This window comes from Centruroides sculpturatus, unplaced genomic scaffold (assembly GCF_000671375.1).
Source record: "Centruroides sculpturatus isolate CEXI.00-Female unplaced genomic scaffold, Cexi_2.0 scaffold756, whole genome shotgun sequence".
NCBI classification, from domain to species: Eukaryota; Metazoa; Arthropoda; class Arachnida; order Scorpiones; family Buthidae; genus Centruroides; species Centruroides sculpturatus.
The window spans coordinates 330,258-346,213 of NW_019384915.1; the positions used below are offsets into that span (position 1 = coordinate 330,258).

Sequence of the window (15,956 nt, forward strand, 5' to 3'; positions counted from 1 at the left end):
GTTTCCGGTTCCGGTCGAAAATTATCGTTCTATCGGCGCCCCATTCTCTTTCTACTGCCAATAATCTTTCTACCAGATTTTCCCTTTCTTTCTCTTTTTTTACTCCTTCCTATGATTTTCGATTTGGATCTTCTTCTCTTGGCATTCGATCTCTTCCGAGGTGATGTGCGCCCTTCAGTTAAATAATAATAAACCTGGACAATAATATGATGAATTTGTTATTTCAGGAATTGTATTTAATAACAGATATTATATGTTTTTCAATAACATTTCAAGATAATGAATGTCATAACGAAATAAATAAAAATATGACTTTATTCTCTTGATGTTTAATATCTCAGATATGTAACAGAGTAAAATGAGTTAGGTTAGATAAGTGTTTTAAAACAATAATTATATGTTGCTTTTAAACAGAAACACGTACTTTTAGAGATTTGTTAACATTTCCTTCATTATGTTTTATTTCATACTTTGCAGATAAATCAACAAAATTTAATAAAAATTTGGAAAATTATAGACAGTGATGAATAGCAACTATATTAACTTTGATTTGTACCAAGAAAACACAAAATATACAAAAACAATTCACTTTATTAACAATGTAACAAGATAATATAATAATGAAACAAGATAATATAACAATGTAACAAGATAATATAACAATGAACAGTAATATAATATAACAATAAATAAATGTACAGTAGTATAATTTAACAATAAATAAATGGCAGAAAATGGAGGAGCGGAAACATCTCCCAGGAACCACAGCTGTAAGAGAAAACATTGTTTTGTACATTATGCAAAATTTATCCACAAAACTAAAACAGAATTATATCAATTTATGCACTTACCTCTGTGCTAGCAGCGATGTTTTATGAGGCAGTTTGCATGCACCCCCTTTCCACAACGTGCACAGGCTTTTGTGGTGGTCTTTTGTGCTTTGAGGTGCTGCACACAATGCACCTGTAAGCTGTTTTTCCTGGGAGCTTGCGGAGACCTGCTGGTCCTCGGGGTTTCGGAGGACGTACAGCTTCCCGCTCCTCCATCCATTCTCTCCCCAGGCTTTCAACTACCGCCTCGATAAAACTGACGTGAGAGAGTCGTCTTTGACTTCCGGAATAATTTTCAGTGTATAGTATGTAGGCATTCAACATCATCCTGGCTATGATGTTGAATGCTACTTTTTTCCAATATTTTTTAGTCCTCCTTTCATCTAAGTATGTGTTTAACATCATATCGAAGGTATCAATCCCACCCATGAATTTATTATAGCTAGAAACTACTTCGGGCATTAATTTAGCTCCCTCGCGCCTATCAATTTGGTTGTCGCGAGCCCCTGCATGGCTAGATAAAAGAATAACCGGTTTATATTGGGGTTGTGATTTTTTATCCCGGAAGCCACACGCCAGTATAGGCCCAGATCTGAAGTACCTTATCTGGCCTACTGTGAATTTGCTATTTTTTAATCTTAGCGGTAGTTCTTTCCTGTTTTTTCGTACTGTGCCAGTACAGTAAGTACCCTGGGAATATAGGTGGCGAATAAGGGGTACCGACGTATAAAAATTATCCATGAATACATGGTAGGCCTTGTTGTTGTAATCTCCCATGTCCAGTAACTGACATACGACAGTATATGCCAGGCCAAACTTTGAAGCGATGCGCTTCTCCGCCTGGAATTTGGCCCCTTTATAAGTGAAGAATCCCAGGCAGTAGTGCGAAATGGAGTCGCACATCACCCAAAGTTTGACCCCCCATTGATGATGATTTTTTTCTCGCATAAACTGACGCATGACAGAACGGCACTTAGTACCTACCATAGATTCATCGACACATATTTCCTGGTGTGGAATATAATACTGCCGGAACACCTTATTCGCATGATCTTCCAGTGGTTGATATTTTGCACTTGGATCATAACCTAATTCCCTTGGGCCAGGCAACTTACTGTTATCTACGAGATGGAAGAATCGTAGCAAGTGAGAAAAGCGGTGCTTAGTAAACATTCTCCCAAACCACGGAATATTTTGGGAGTCAGAAGTGGACCAGTATGACGCGATGCTAGATTTTTTATTTAGTCCCATATTCAGGATGAATGCCAAAAACCCCTTTATTTCCTCAACAGTTACTGGTTGCCACTTCTTGAGATATTGGGGCACATTCCCTCCCATGCCATTTATCACTTGCTGGGCATACCTATTTGTTTCTGTCGCCATAAGGGATAGCAAAGACATAGTGAAAAAAAGGTGAAAATACTGGATAGGGTGAGAATCAGGTAAAGGCATGTGCAGGGGGCCAGATTGTTCTAGGAAAGGGAAAGGATCAGGCAGAGATTGTTCTGGTGGCAGAACCTCAAGATACCCCTCATCTTCCAACTCGTCAGGAAAAGCCTGATGAGAGCAACTTGCTCCAGTGGAGCCACTTGCTCCAGTGGGGCCACTTTCCTCTTCCGAATCAGATGAGTATTCAGACGATGTGTAATACATATCATGATCAGTGTCCGACTCAGCTGGAAGCTCCTTGTCGGACAGCTGATCTAAATAGGTGGTCATATCTTCTTCCATCATTTTTAATTTTTTTGAAGATGATGCCATTTTAATCTATGAATATGAAACAAACAATGAAAAATTTTAAGATTAAAATGTCTTATTAATGACTTGTAAATAATAACAATATTTTATACTTTGAAAAATATAAATGAAATAAAAAGTATTTATAGAAAAAAAAAGTTACCTGATATTGAAATAATGAAGATATTTGAATACAAATAATAACTAATAATTGAAATTGAATGAAATCTGAAATGAAAAATTTTAAATGTCTTATTAATGACTTGTAAATAATAACAATATTTTATACTTTGAAAAATATAAATGAAATAAAAAGTATTTATAGAAAAAAAAAGTTACCTGATATTGAAATAATGAAGATATTTGAATACAAATAATAACTAATAATTGAAATTGAATGAAATCTGAAATGAAAAATTTTAAATGTCTTATTAATGACTTGTAAATAATAACAATATTTTATACTTTGAAAAATATAAATGAAATAAAAAGTATTTATAGAAAAAAAAAGTTACCTGATATTGAAATAATGAAGATATTTGAATACAAATAATAACTAATAATTGAAATTGAATGAAATCTGAAATGAAAAATTTTAAATGTCTTATTAATGACTTGTAAATAATAACAATATTTTATACTTTGAAAAATATAAATGAAATAAAAAGTATTTATAGAAAAAAAAAGTTACCTGATATTGAAATAATGAAGATATTTGAATACAAATAATAACTAATAATTGAAATCTGAATGAAATCTGAAAAGAAAAATTTTAAATGTCTTATTAATGACTTGTAAATAATAACAATATTTTATACTTTGAAAAATATAATTAACTGGCTTTATTCAAAACTGAAAGATAAGGTATTTTGTTTTTACTGCTATTTATGTCATAATCAATTGTCAAGATCATCTTTAGCATTAGTAAATGGTGTTTGTGACTGGAAGCACCTTGGAACTTGCTTTATTGTGACATTAACTATCTTTCAATTTCAAAAAGTACAATATTTTAAAGAATTTTATGATTTATTTTTAATGATGATAAATTAAAATATCTGGAATTAAAGCACATTTTCTATTTTGTTTCTTATGGATTAAGAATATTCTCTAATTTTGTTTTTCTGGCTGTAGTTATGTATTTTCATTAATAGGATTTTGCATATTACCTAAAGATGATTCAAGACCTTATCAGATTTTAAAGCAATGAAAGAGAATTTGCATAACTTGTAAATATATACAATACAGATCTACAATTTCTAGATCTTATTAGGTTTTGAGGTAGCTGATTTATAGTGCACATATTTCAGTTTTTTCTCTAATGAATTATCAATTGATTTGTTAATTTGGGTTTTGTTGAATTGCTTAAGTATTAGCAAAAACATAAAATATGTACCTATAGGATTGTAGAAATCTGTGGTGATTCTTATTGTTATATTCTAAGTTTGATATCTTTATATTGATAGAAAATGTACTTGATCTTTAGAATTATAATTTATAAAATTGTTTAAAATTACTCATTTAAAATACCATTAATGTCGTATTGAAAATTAGTAGCAGTGCCTAAAAACAAATAATAATTTGAAGAAAGATACTCTTAGAAAAGAGAAGCATATTTGTTCATGAGAAGAAAGGGAAATCTGTAGTTTTAGCTTTCAAAATATTACATTAATTTGTGTTTGGAGTATCAGGAAAAATGCACAATAATGTTAATAATAATAATAAATTAATTAAATTCTGTGAAGACAGTCAGATTTGATTTAGACAAAATTATAACAGTATTAGAAGAACTAAATGACGTGACAGAAGTGAGGCGCTAGCACCTACAGTCGCCACCAGAGGGCCTCCCGTCGATGACGTGAGCGTTTCGTCAGACGACCGCGCTTATTCGACCTGCCACGACACAGTTCAGGTGTGTTCGACAAGAGCTCCGCTACTTACGACTAAACAAAGGATTGTAGTGCCAATCGACCATCGTCCACGTTGGTGCCTACATTGGTGACCCGAACATTAAAACTCATCGNTATGAATTTTTAAAAAATATTTTGACTTGAAGATTGTTTTGGGTAACTTAGAATTTAATATTGCTATATAGTTAGAAAATAGTATAGAAAAACAGCAGTTTTATGTTCACTGAAATTTTCCAAAGGTATTATGAATATTATTAGCATATAATTACTCTGATCAATAATTTATTGCTGAGGAGCGTCGAAGTGACTGGTGACTTTTTATTTTACTCTCTTCAATTAAATTCTATCTCAATATGTATAGATAATTAAATGTGTATTCATACATTTAATTCTCTATACTGAAATAGAAAATCCTGAGATAATCCAAATGTTATTGTTAATAGCGAATTCTGGTCCATTACAGAAAACTCCTATGAAACGAGGTAGACAATCCATTCACCGTTCTAACCAGCTTATCAATAATGCTAAACCTTTGGAAGGAGAAAAAAATTTGATTACTACCTATGTGGAGTCAAGAAAAACTGATTCGCCTACTTCACAAGGTGAGAAATTTACTTCAATTTTTTCGTCGGATAATTTAAATACTGAAATCTTGTACACTGAAACTACAGCCTTATGGTCAAAGGTTGTTGATTTAATTACCACTTGTAACGAAAAATTAGGACATCAATTTGATTATATTTTAAAAGAAATTAGGTGTACATAATGAAATTGCTGAATTTAAAAAATAACTCCAATTAATTAACAAAAGAAATGAAAAGACAGACCAAGAAATATATAAACTCAAGATTAATAAAGAGCAAATGCAATTTAAAATTGATTCACTTAATAATAATAAACTATTAATTTATGATTATTCAAAATCATTTACAGATGTAAATCATAAAGATGTGCTTAATTTTCTGAATCACTCCTTAAATATACATTGGATTATGGATGAAAACATAAAATCTATATATAACATTCCCAATGATAAAATTAATATTAAATGTATTATCTTAAAATCTGATCAATTAAGAAATAATATAATTTCATCCTTTAATAAACTAAAACAAGATTTACAATTCACATTCACAATTACAATTTGCTTTCACCAAAACCAAAGGAACAGAATTGGCAATTTTTTTACTTTCATCAATAATTCAAGTTTATTTACAAAGAAAAAGAAAGAAAATATTTACTGTCTTTATTGATATATCTAAAGCATTTGATTCCATATACATTCCTACCCTAATAAACAAATTAAAACACTACAGCGCTGGAATTAAATTTTCTGACTCTATAAAACACCTGTTTTCATCATATAAAATCAATATTGTTTATAATAATCAGGCATATCCAGAGTTAAACTTAAATCGTGGAATTTTACAAGGAGAACTGCTTTCTCCATACCTCTTCAATTTATATATAAATGAAATAGATAACCTCTTTTCAACAGATACAGAAGGTATCATTATTGATGGCTGATCTTTCCATCACATTCTATATGCTGATGATCTGGTGTTACTGGCTCCTACACATATAGCACTACAACCTAAGCTTACCAAAGTGAATAATTATATAAACTCCATTTATCTTACGATTAATACAACAAAATCTACAATAATCATCTTCAGAAATAGCATTAAAATATCCAAACTTGAGAAATCCTTTTATCTACATGTATCACCTCTTGAAGTAGTCAACAATATAAAATATCTAGGAATCATTTTTAATTGGAATAGCAGATTTAATCTACACTTGGACCATCTAAAGATAAAATAAACTTATTAATAATACCGTTTACTTATGTTCAAATTTGAAAATTTCAGATTTAAAACTCCATATGAAAATTTTCCATACGTTAATATTACCAGCAATTTTTTATGCAAGTCCAGTATGAACACTCAATCAATTTCATGACTTGGAGAAATTTCATATCATTTATTTATGCAAATTATTTAAATTGGAATGTACAGTACTAGGATATGTCATAATATCCGAAACAAGCAGACTTCAATTATTTCCTTTTTTTTCTAAAACAACTAATTAAATTTTTTTTATCATTTACTAAATTTCATTGATGATAATATAAAATTTCTATATAATACTAGCTGTTACCCGCGACTTCGTCAGCGGAGGTTTTGCAAGCAAACCCCATTTACATCCAATATTTCAATAACCATAGTAATTGTTATATAACACCTACCGCTGAAGAGAATTGCCGAAAATCAAACGAACTATTTTCAATTTGATCAATTTTCTGAAACGTTTACAATCGTTCTATAATCGAACCAATACGCAANAAATCAAAGATTTGTTCTGTACGGAAACAACAAAATAAATTAGTTACATACAATGAAAAACTCTTCTACAGACAAATTAATACCAAATGCACTACTGATTTCCAACACAATGGCATGCCAACTGAAGAACTCACAAATTATTGGTCTTTTCTTTGGTCTACTGCTGTTATGCTGTTATGCACAATGCTGATGCAGGCTGGATCAAAGAGGAGAGCAGACATGCAGGACACCTAGTATGAATTGTGTTGAAATAAAGGAATAAGACATTCATAGCACAATGCAGAAAGTACATGATTGGACAACACATGGTGTAGACAATATTCACAATTTCTGGTACAAAAAACTTACATCCCTGCACCAGGAACTAGCTAAACATTTAACTCATATCATCAACAATCCACAAGACATGCCAGATTTTCTCAGCAGGGTATAACCCACATGAAACCAAAAAACAACAATGCTAAAGATCAAAGATTGCACAGTACAGATTAATTACATGTCTTCTAACACTTTTCAATATTCTTATCTCTGGCATTGCAAACAAAATATAGTCTTATTGATGAACACGACATTTTTGCAGAACAATAAAAAAAGGCTGCTGTAGAAATCAAAGGTTGCAAAGAATAACTACTTATTGACTCTGTTATCCTACAGCAAGTTCATAAGCAACACAAGTATAAAAATGGCATAATTGATTACAGAAAAGCATTTTACAGTGTCCCACACACTTTGCATCTACAAAATCCATCTCCGTCTATTGTTTCATTTGTTTTACAATGCTCCACTGGAGAACAGCATTTCATCTTAACCTTCACAACACTCCAGATAAAAACAAATCAAATATACATCAAGTGAGGAATTTTTAAAGGATATTCCTTGAGTCTTCTTGCACTTAACCTGTTATCTAACACATTGAACAAAACACAATATGGTTATAATATCAGATGCAACAAAACAACATTGTTCACATTGTCACACCTTATATATACATGGACAATAAGAAACTTTATGCATCCATACAGAATCAGCTTTATCATCTCTTACAAACTACCACACACACACACACACACACAAATGATGTACAAATGGAGTTTGGTCTAGACCAGGGATGGCAAACCTATGGCACGCGTGCCCAAAGTGGCACGTAAGGAGAAATCATCTGGCACGTAATGTATCATACGATTTCTGTATCATCTTTTCGGTTTATCACCCGATCATCCTTTTTTTAATCAGCTTTTTTACTTTTTTACAATCTAATTAAAGTGCATTCGTTTAATTTCTTTAAATATCGTTATTCAAAGTCTGAAACTTTGGCATGCATAAACATCTTTAAAGCTAAGTATGCTTACAATATAATTGTATACTTGCTTACTGGAGAATTCAACTTAAAAATAAAAAACCATTTAACTATCCAGCATAATTCTTTAATAACATAAAAACATTTTCAAATGCATTGAGCGTTCATCATCAGTTATTTTATCAGAATTTCCCGTTTCGAATTAGAGAAATAACTGATGATGAATGCTCAATGTGTTTGAAAACGTTTTTATGTTATTAAAGAATTATGCTGGATAGTTAAATGGTTTTTTATTTTTAAAATGCTTACAATATGGCATGCAAACATAAAAAGGTTCGCCATCCCTGGTCTAGACCAATGGTTCCCAAATTTATTATGCTCATGGACTCCTTCTCATAGCAAAAACCTGACTACAAACTCCAAATGAAATAACTCTACACAACTACATAACAGCAAAATTACAAATTTAACTTTGATGTCTTGAATGATGAATAGTGATTTAAAAATAAAATATAAATGAAACATTTTGATATTTAATTAATTAAAGTAATATTTATTGAAATTACTAGCTAAAGCTTGCCTGATTTGAAAAATGAGTATAATATAGTGAAAACAAAAAAAACATGTATAATTTATTTCTAATTGGGTAATAAATTACATTAAAAAATATATAAAATTAGTAAGCTTTTTATTTTATCTATTGAATTTTCATACAAAAATATTTCTGATCGAAATGAAAATAATATGAAATGAATTTATTGAGTTACTTTCTCAAAATATCAAATAAAGTTAAACATTTTTTAACAGAATTAAAATTTATTTTATCTATTGAATTTTCATAGAAAAACATTTCTGATCGAAATGAAAATAATATGAAATGAATTTATTGAGTTACTTTCTCAAAATATCAAATAAAGTTAAACATTTTTTAAAATATTATATACTATATCCTTTTGTATGAATTCATAAATAATACTTGTAATATGTTTTATAAAAACAAAATTATTCACACTGCAAAACTAAAATTTGCGTACAAATTTCTATAACAGTATTTATATACTATCACAAATGAAAAATTTAATGCAGAGATTTAATCCCGAGTCTTGCATGTATTAATTAATATATTTAATTATATATTTAATATTTTAATATACAATACAGTATAAAGAAAAAACTAGCAAAAAAAGAAACACAGATGTTTACTAAAGAAGAAAATATATATGCTTTACCTTTTATCAAAGTAAGAAAATGGATGCAATCGCAATCAGAACTAACCAACTCGGAACGAACGAAACNTCCAATGGGGCCACTTCCCTCTTCTGATTCAGATCAGGAATCAGATGACATGTAATACGTATCTTGATCAGTGTCTGACTCAGCTGGAAGCTCCACGTCGGACAGCTGATCCAAATAGGTGGTCATATCCTCTTCCACCATTTTTAATTTTTTTGATGATGATGCCATTTTTATCTATGAATATGAAACAAACAATGAAAAATTTTAAGATTTAAAATGCTTTATTAATGACTTGTAAATAATAACAACATTTTATACTTTGAAAAATATAATTGAAAGAAAAGGTATTTATAGAAAAAAATGTTACCTGGTATTGATGAAGATATTGGAATACAAATAATAACTGGATTTTATTACAAAATTGAAATTTGAAATGAAAAATTATAAATGTCTCATTAATGTCTTGTATAATAACAATATTTTATACTTTGAAAAATATAATTAACTCACTTTATTCAAAACTGAAAGATGAGGTATTTTGTTTTTACTGCTATTTATGTCATAATCAATTGTCAAGTTCATCTTTAGCATTAGTAAATGGTGTTTGTGACTGGAAGCACCTTGGAACTCACTTAAATGAACATGAATTATCATTGCCACACCAAGAATCACTTAAAGATTTTATGGAGCTAAAAACAGGTTGCAAAAAGAACAAACAATTGACGATTTTCATCAAAGACTATTAAATTTAGATGCATAACAAGTTCTTAAAAGTGTTATATTTGTATACAATATTTAGCTAAAAACAACGATGCACTTTGTGGAACGAATTAGACAATTTTTGCAAAAAATATTGGTAAATTATAAGGTTTAATTTAATTGATTTTAAAATATGATGCAAGAATGGCAGAACACACAAGACGTATCAAAGATAAAGAAACATATGATCATTATTTCGGTTGGAAAATTCAAAAGGAGATGATGATTAATCTGTTTGCAAACAAAAGTTAAAAATGAAATAATAAAAAGTAAATATAAATATTATGCAGTATATCCTGTTAATGTAACTTCATGTAATGAAAATTTTGTTTTATATATTATGTGGGAGTAGCCAAGGGTATAAGCAAATTACCTATATCACTTACTGGCGCACGATCATGTGATAGGCTCTCTAAACTTTTTATAGGAGGGCGATAATTGCTATATGATCCGAACGGTGAAGTTCGTATGCTCGTCAGGTTCCCGACACCAGTTTGTCAATTTTCTCGTTGCGCGGACAAACACGCGTATGAGATCTGATTCGGAATCAATTTAAGAGACATTTAAGTAAATTTAACAAGAGTAAATTTAATAATTCAAAAACAAAACGAATACAAATAATCGATGAACGACAATTAAGCGACAAGATATAGGCAAAGACTTATTCTATGCTGATGCGCAATCGAGAGAGAGAGCTCACAAAATCATTTTAAAACATATGACCTGTTTAGTTGTCGTCGTTCGTCTACTTCTCTGTAGGTATGGGATACCTTGTAGATAGAGTTCATTTACTTCTTCGTATGGGAGATCGATACGTGCACAAAAAAAAGTATCTTCACTAAGTTTAGACTCGGAACTTAGTCTACGGGACTCGTTTAAGGGCGTTGGTCATCAGGAGGAGAACTGTGTGGAGTTTGACGCTCAGGATCTGTCGAAGAACTCCTTGAATTTGGACTAATTTCCCCTTATATCTCTTGAATTTCGACCAATCATCGGCCAGTAACTCTCTCATGAGAACGGACGAAAGGGGGATGAATGAGGGGTAATTATTTCCCATCTAAGTGAGATTTTTAACCAGATAAGGGAAAGTCAGAGGATGTTCTCTTCTGTGAAAGGAAGTAGCATCTGTTATCTGGTTTTTTCCCATGTTCAAAACACTAGTTTTTCACAAAAATGAAGTAATATTTTGTGTCGATAATTTAATATTATCAATAAAAATTATTAAATGTGACCCAGGGCCTTTCGGGTCTCACAATTATTTTAAAACTTAAAAAGAGCAAATTTTACTATTTGATATAAAAATTTATGACTAAATATATAATATGTAATCTACTATCAAGAGGTAAAATNCCATCCTCGTCGACAATTATAAAACCAAATTTTCCATCTCCTTTCCATATTTCATTGTTAACTTTAAAATAACGTAAAACAATAGGGAAATTATCAGGAATATCGAAAGAAAAATTATTTACTGCAGCAATACATGTATCCAAAGACTTGTACAAACGAGGAGAAACAGAATAATTTCTATCGCCGTCGTAAGTAATAATAAAACCATATGTCTCCATGATTGCAACTTTCAATCTCGGTATTAAAAATAAATTCTAATGTTCCTTAAAACTATATTTATATAAAAAAACCAGCCAATCATATTTCTTCTATAAAATAATTCATAATCAAAATAAAAATTAGTTCATAAAGTGAATTAGAAAATATAATTAATTTTTAAAAACATTTTAATAATTAAACTTATTGTTAAAATAAAATTAATTTAATTTAAATTTAATAATTAATACAGCCTTATTGTTACAATAAAATTAAGATTTGTGATCAAAAAATTACTTTTGTGATCTGAAATAATTTCATTCAACAAATTTTTATTTGCAATTTTAATTTATTCGATAGTAATTTACTCAAAAAATTAATTTTGTGATCAGTATGTGTCAAACCACTACTACTATTGATGCATGACAGAACGGCACTTAGTACCTACCATAGATTCATCGATGCATATTTCCTGATGTGGAATATAATACTGCCAGAACACCTTATTTGCATGATCTTTCAGTGGTTTATCTCCTCGATGTGGGTTCCTGTCTGTGGTGAGGGGACCTCCCAGAGATGGTTTAGTAACTCTTCTTAACCATCCCTGGNATTTCTTTCTAGGAAAACCCTCTACTAATTTTTTTAAAATAATTATATTATAATATTAAAGTCAGAATCTTGTATGTACTACAATTATTTATAATGTTGATTGGTGAGACTATTTTTGTGATAACAATCCACAAAAAAATTTTTTTTACGAGTGTTATGTCACTATTAAATTCCAAAAGCTAGGTCCCCTACGAGGCTGTTTGAGAAGGCCATCCACAACATTGCTGCCGAATGATTGAAGGGTTACAAGTTTTCTACCACCAATTCTGCTGATTTTGTGGAGTTGTTATGGCGGATTGAGGTTGGTGAGGACCCGCACTTCACGGTCATGGATTTTGTGTTTCTTTTCCCTTCGATAAGGCTGCAGCCATGCTTCTGCGCTCTTAGGGACCTGCTACTGCGGGAGAATGATGCACTTTGGCACCGTGAGCAAATATTGGAGCTGGCGCATCTTATGTGCTACACTTCGGTCTTCCAGTTCAACGAGGCCACTTATTTACAAAGACGAGGTGTCCCCATGGGCAGCTTGCTTTCGGNGGGGGATCCTGGTAGTTGAGGGACAACATAACGTCCCCAACACACTGCTTTGGCCTTTGCTTCGGATAAACGGGAGGCTCAAATCAGGCTCTGTTTGAGTCAATCGGCTGGTCGTTGAGTCATTCTTGACCTCGGCTTGGAGTCAACTGATTGATGCAGAGCGGGTGGACGCGTCCCTGCTGTACAGTTTTGTTTTGTCAGTTCAGATGTGCTTTTCTTGACTGCATTGTGAAGGTATAGCTCCTGGGAAACCCTGGTGTGACGGTCTATGGGAGTCTCCCATGTGACGACATCCCCTTGTTGGGCCCCATGGAGGGTGGGGTCACTAGGAGCTGAATATTTATTTTTCAATATGGACCCAAAAACCATAAAACAACAAAGACCAGATCAAGTACCAAGAAACAAGGAAAACAATTTCAGTCAACCTACTTACCTGATAATACACGCAACTGGAGAAAAACATTTATAGAAATGCTCTTTTTTCCTAATACAAAAACTGTTTGAATCAACTATTGGACACCTGAAAAAAATTCAAAAATTGAGATCGGGAGATTTACTGATAGAAACAGCCTCACCTCAACAGTCGGCAAAACTCTTAACAATAAAGACACTGGGAGACATGGAAGTGACTGTCACACCACACGGAAGGTTAAATTCATCTCGTGGTGTGATATCTGAAGAAGAGTCAGAAATTAAGATTGGCCTTTCAGACCAAGGTGTCACTGCTGTTTAACGTATCTCCATTCGTCGAGATGGCAAATTGATACCAACCAAACATCTTATCCTCACATTTAACAAGCCGACATTGCCATCTTTCATTACTGCAAGATACCTGCGCTGTCCAGTTAGTCCATATGTTCCATACCCACTACGTCGTTTCAAATGCCTGCGGTTTGGACATTCACAGACATCCTGTCAAGGGAAGAATGTATGTGCACAGTGTGGAATGGAAGGTCACCAGAGCACTGAGTGTACCACTACTCCATGCTGTGTGAATTGCAAAGATGGACACCTTGCCTACTCTAACAAATGCCCTGCATGGCAGACAGAAAAAGAAATTCAGCGTGTAAAAACAGTCAACAACTTACCTTATCCAGAGGCACGTCGTATGGTCACTTCAAGTGCATCACTAAAACAAAAAACATATGGAGTTCAAACCAATATTTCTGTTTCCCCAAAGGTATCCCTCACCAGGCATGCGAAATGTTTACTGATTACATCAAAAGAAACACCAGAAAAGGAGAGTATAAAACCAAAAACACTCCTACCTAAAGCAGGGGTAATAACAAGGAACCTGGGTTCTAAAAAGGCTAGTAAGAACACACTAAACAAACAGAGAGTAAAAGCGGCTCTCTCTAAATGTAAAAAATCAGAGGCTCACTCTATGAGTGAGTTTTCTGATATCTCTGATGAAGAGACTAATCAGGAGGTGACAAAACCAATATCACCTCCAAAAGAAAAATTCCCGGTTAGATTAAAGAGAGATGCTCTCACAAAGAATGTCACCTCAAACACATAATGGGTTATAAAATAATTTAATGGAACTGTCGTGGTTTCCGCAACAATTTCTCTGAAATTAAACACTTGACATCCTCTAATTCATTAATCTGTGTGGCACTCCAGGAAACCCATTTGAAACCTGGAGAAAGAATTACTTTAAAAGGATTCAATCTGTACCGCAAGAATGATGATAGCCACAACCGTGCCAGTGGCGGTGTGGTTATTTTGGTTTCAAATTGCATTCCATCCTTATTGGTACAAATAACAACAGAGCTGCAAGCTGTGGCAGTCAGAATTTCAATTGGCGTAACTGTCACAGTTTGTTCTATATACTTGCCACCAGATGTCAGAGTCAATGCGAATGAACTGGATGCCTTGGTTGAACAGCTGCCAACACCATTACTTTTACTTGGTGATTGTAATGGTCATAATCCTATGTGGGGCAGTCCTGACATTAATAGTCTAGGCAGGGCCATTGAGAGATTTATAGGTAATCAGCAATTGTATCTATTTAATACTGGAGAAGTAACATACTTCCATGCCTTATCAAGAACATTCACTGCCATTGATCTATCATTAGCAACTTTGAATCTGTTTTCAGCATTTTCATGGGAGTTTTGGATCTAATTTAATCTCTAGCGACTACTTCCCAATATTTCTAAAATATCAAGGCAGAGAAAGCTGTGAAACAGCCCGTCCCCCACGCTGGAAACTTGAAACGGCAGATTGGCCTGCATTTTCCTCTTTGGCTGACATAACTGAGGAAATGGTCAATACTGCTGATATCAATGATGCAGTTGAAGTTGTTACTATGTGTATTATTCAGGAAGCCGAAAAAACGATGGGAAAGACATCAACTAGATACCCAAAGCATCCGAAACCATGGTGGGACCAGAATTGCGAGGTAGCATTTAAAGCACAAAAGAATGTATGAGGGATTTTCAGAAGATACCCCACTACTAGAAACTTGATAGCTTTTCAAAAAGCGAAGGCAAATGCCAGAAAAATAAGAAGGCAAAGCCAAAGGGATTCTTGGAGGTAGTATGTATCTAGCATAACATCTTTCACTAGCTCAAAAGCAGTCTGGGATAAAATCCACAAAATTAATGGGAAATATGCTTTTAATTCTCTGTCCATGCTGGAAAATAATGGCACAACAATCAGCGATATACAGGGTATTGCTGATTTATTAGGTGAAACATTTTCTGCTTCATCCAGCAATATTATGCATTCAAGGAATTTTCAGGTTTATAAAGCTAAAAGAGAAAAACAGTGTTTAACCCCTTTTTGTAGACATAGTTCAGACTAAGTATGTATTAGAAATTCTCACTCTTTTTTATTATTGTGTAAAAAAATTTATAATTTATTTATTATATTTATAAATTGTTAATTTTTGTAAGTGTTGAAGTTGCCTCCTAAATGGTTCCTTTTCCTCATGGATAAACAACTTTACAGGGGCAACGCCTGCGATTCATGCTTTCCTGTAGAAGTTCACTACATTGCTACATGTAGAAGATCATTATTTTTCCACTTATTCATGTATAAACATATTGAATTATATAATACAGTAGAACCTCGAAAACTCGGCCTAATGTGGACCGAAGGGTGGCCGAGTTTGTGAAAATGCCGGGTTATCGGGAATGGGGTTAAAAAA

General features: G+C 32.5%; 2 protein-coding genes across 2 annotated transcripts in view; one reads left to right on the forward strand and one right to left on the reverse strand.

The window, feature by feature from the left end:
• Positions 1 to 188: 188 nt before the first annotated feature.
• Positions 189 to 3,282, reverse strand: LOC111631741 (piggyBac transposable element-derived protein 4-like). The gene is made up of 2 exons (XM_023376045.1): positions 3,259 to 3,282; positions 189 to 2,597 (listed from the first exon to the last, which is right to left on the reverse strand). The coding sequence occupies exon 2, from the start codon at positions 2,589 to 2,591 to the stop codon at positions 873 to 875; it is 1,719 nt and encodes a 572-aa protein (XP_023231813.1). The 5' UTR covers positions 2,592 to 2,597; positions 3,259 to 3,282; the 3' UTR covers positions 189 to 872.
• An 8,989-nt stretch (positions 3,283 to 12,271) lies between these two features.
• LOC111631740 overlaps positions 12,272 to 15,956 on the forward strand; it is a 13,834-nt gene continuing 10,149 nt past the window's right edge. The window contains exon 1 of the mRNA XM_023376044.1: positions 12,272 to 12,774. Coding sequence (XP_023231812.1) covers positions 12,594 to 12,774 — 181 coding nt within the window. The 5' untranslated portion in view covers positions 12,272 to 12,593. The remainder of the gene's footprint in view (positions 12,775 to 15,956) is intronic.

Coding starts and splice junctions, on each gene's coding strand:
- LOC111631741 (XM_023376045.1), bottom strand. CDS start 2,591: ATGGCATCATCTTCAAAAAAATTAAAAATGATGGAAGAAGATATGACC.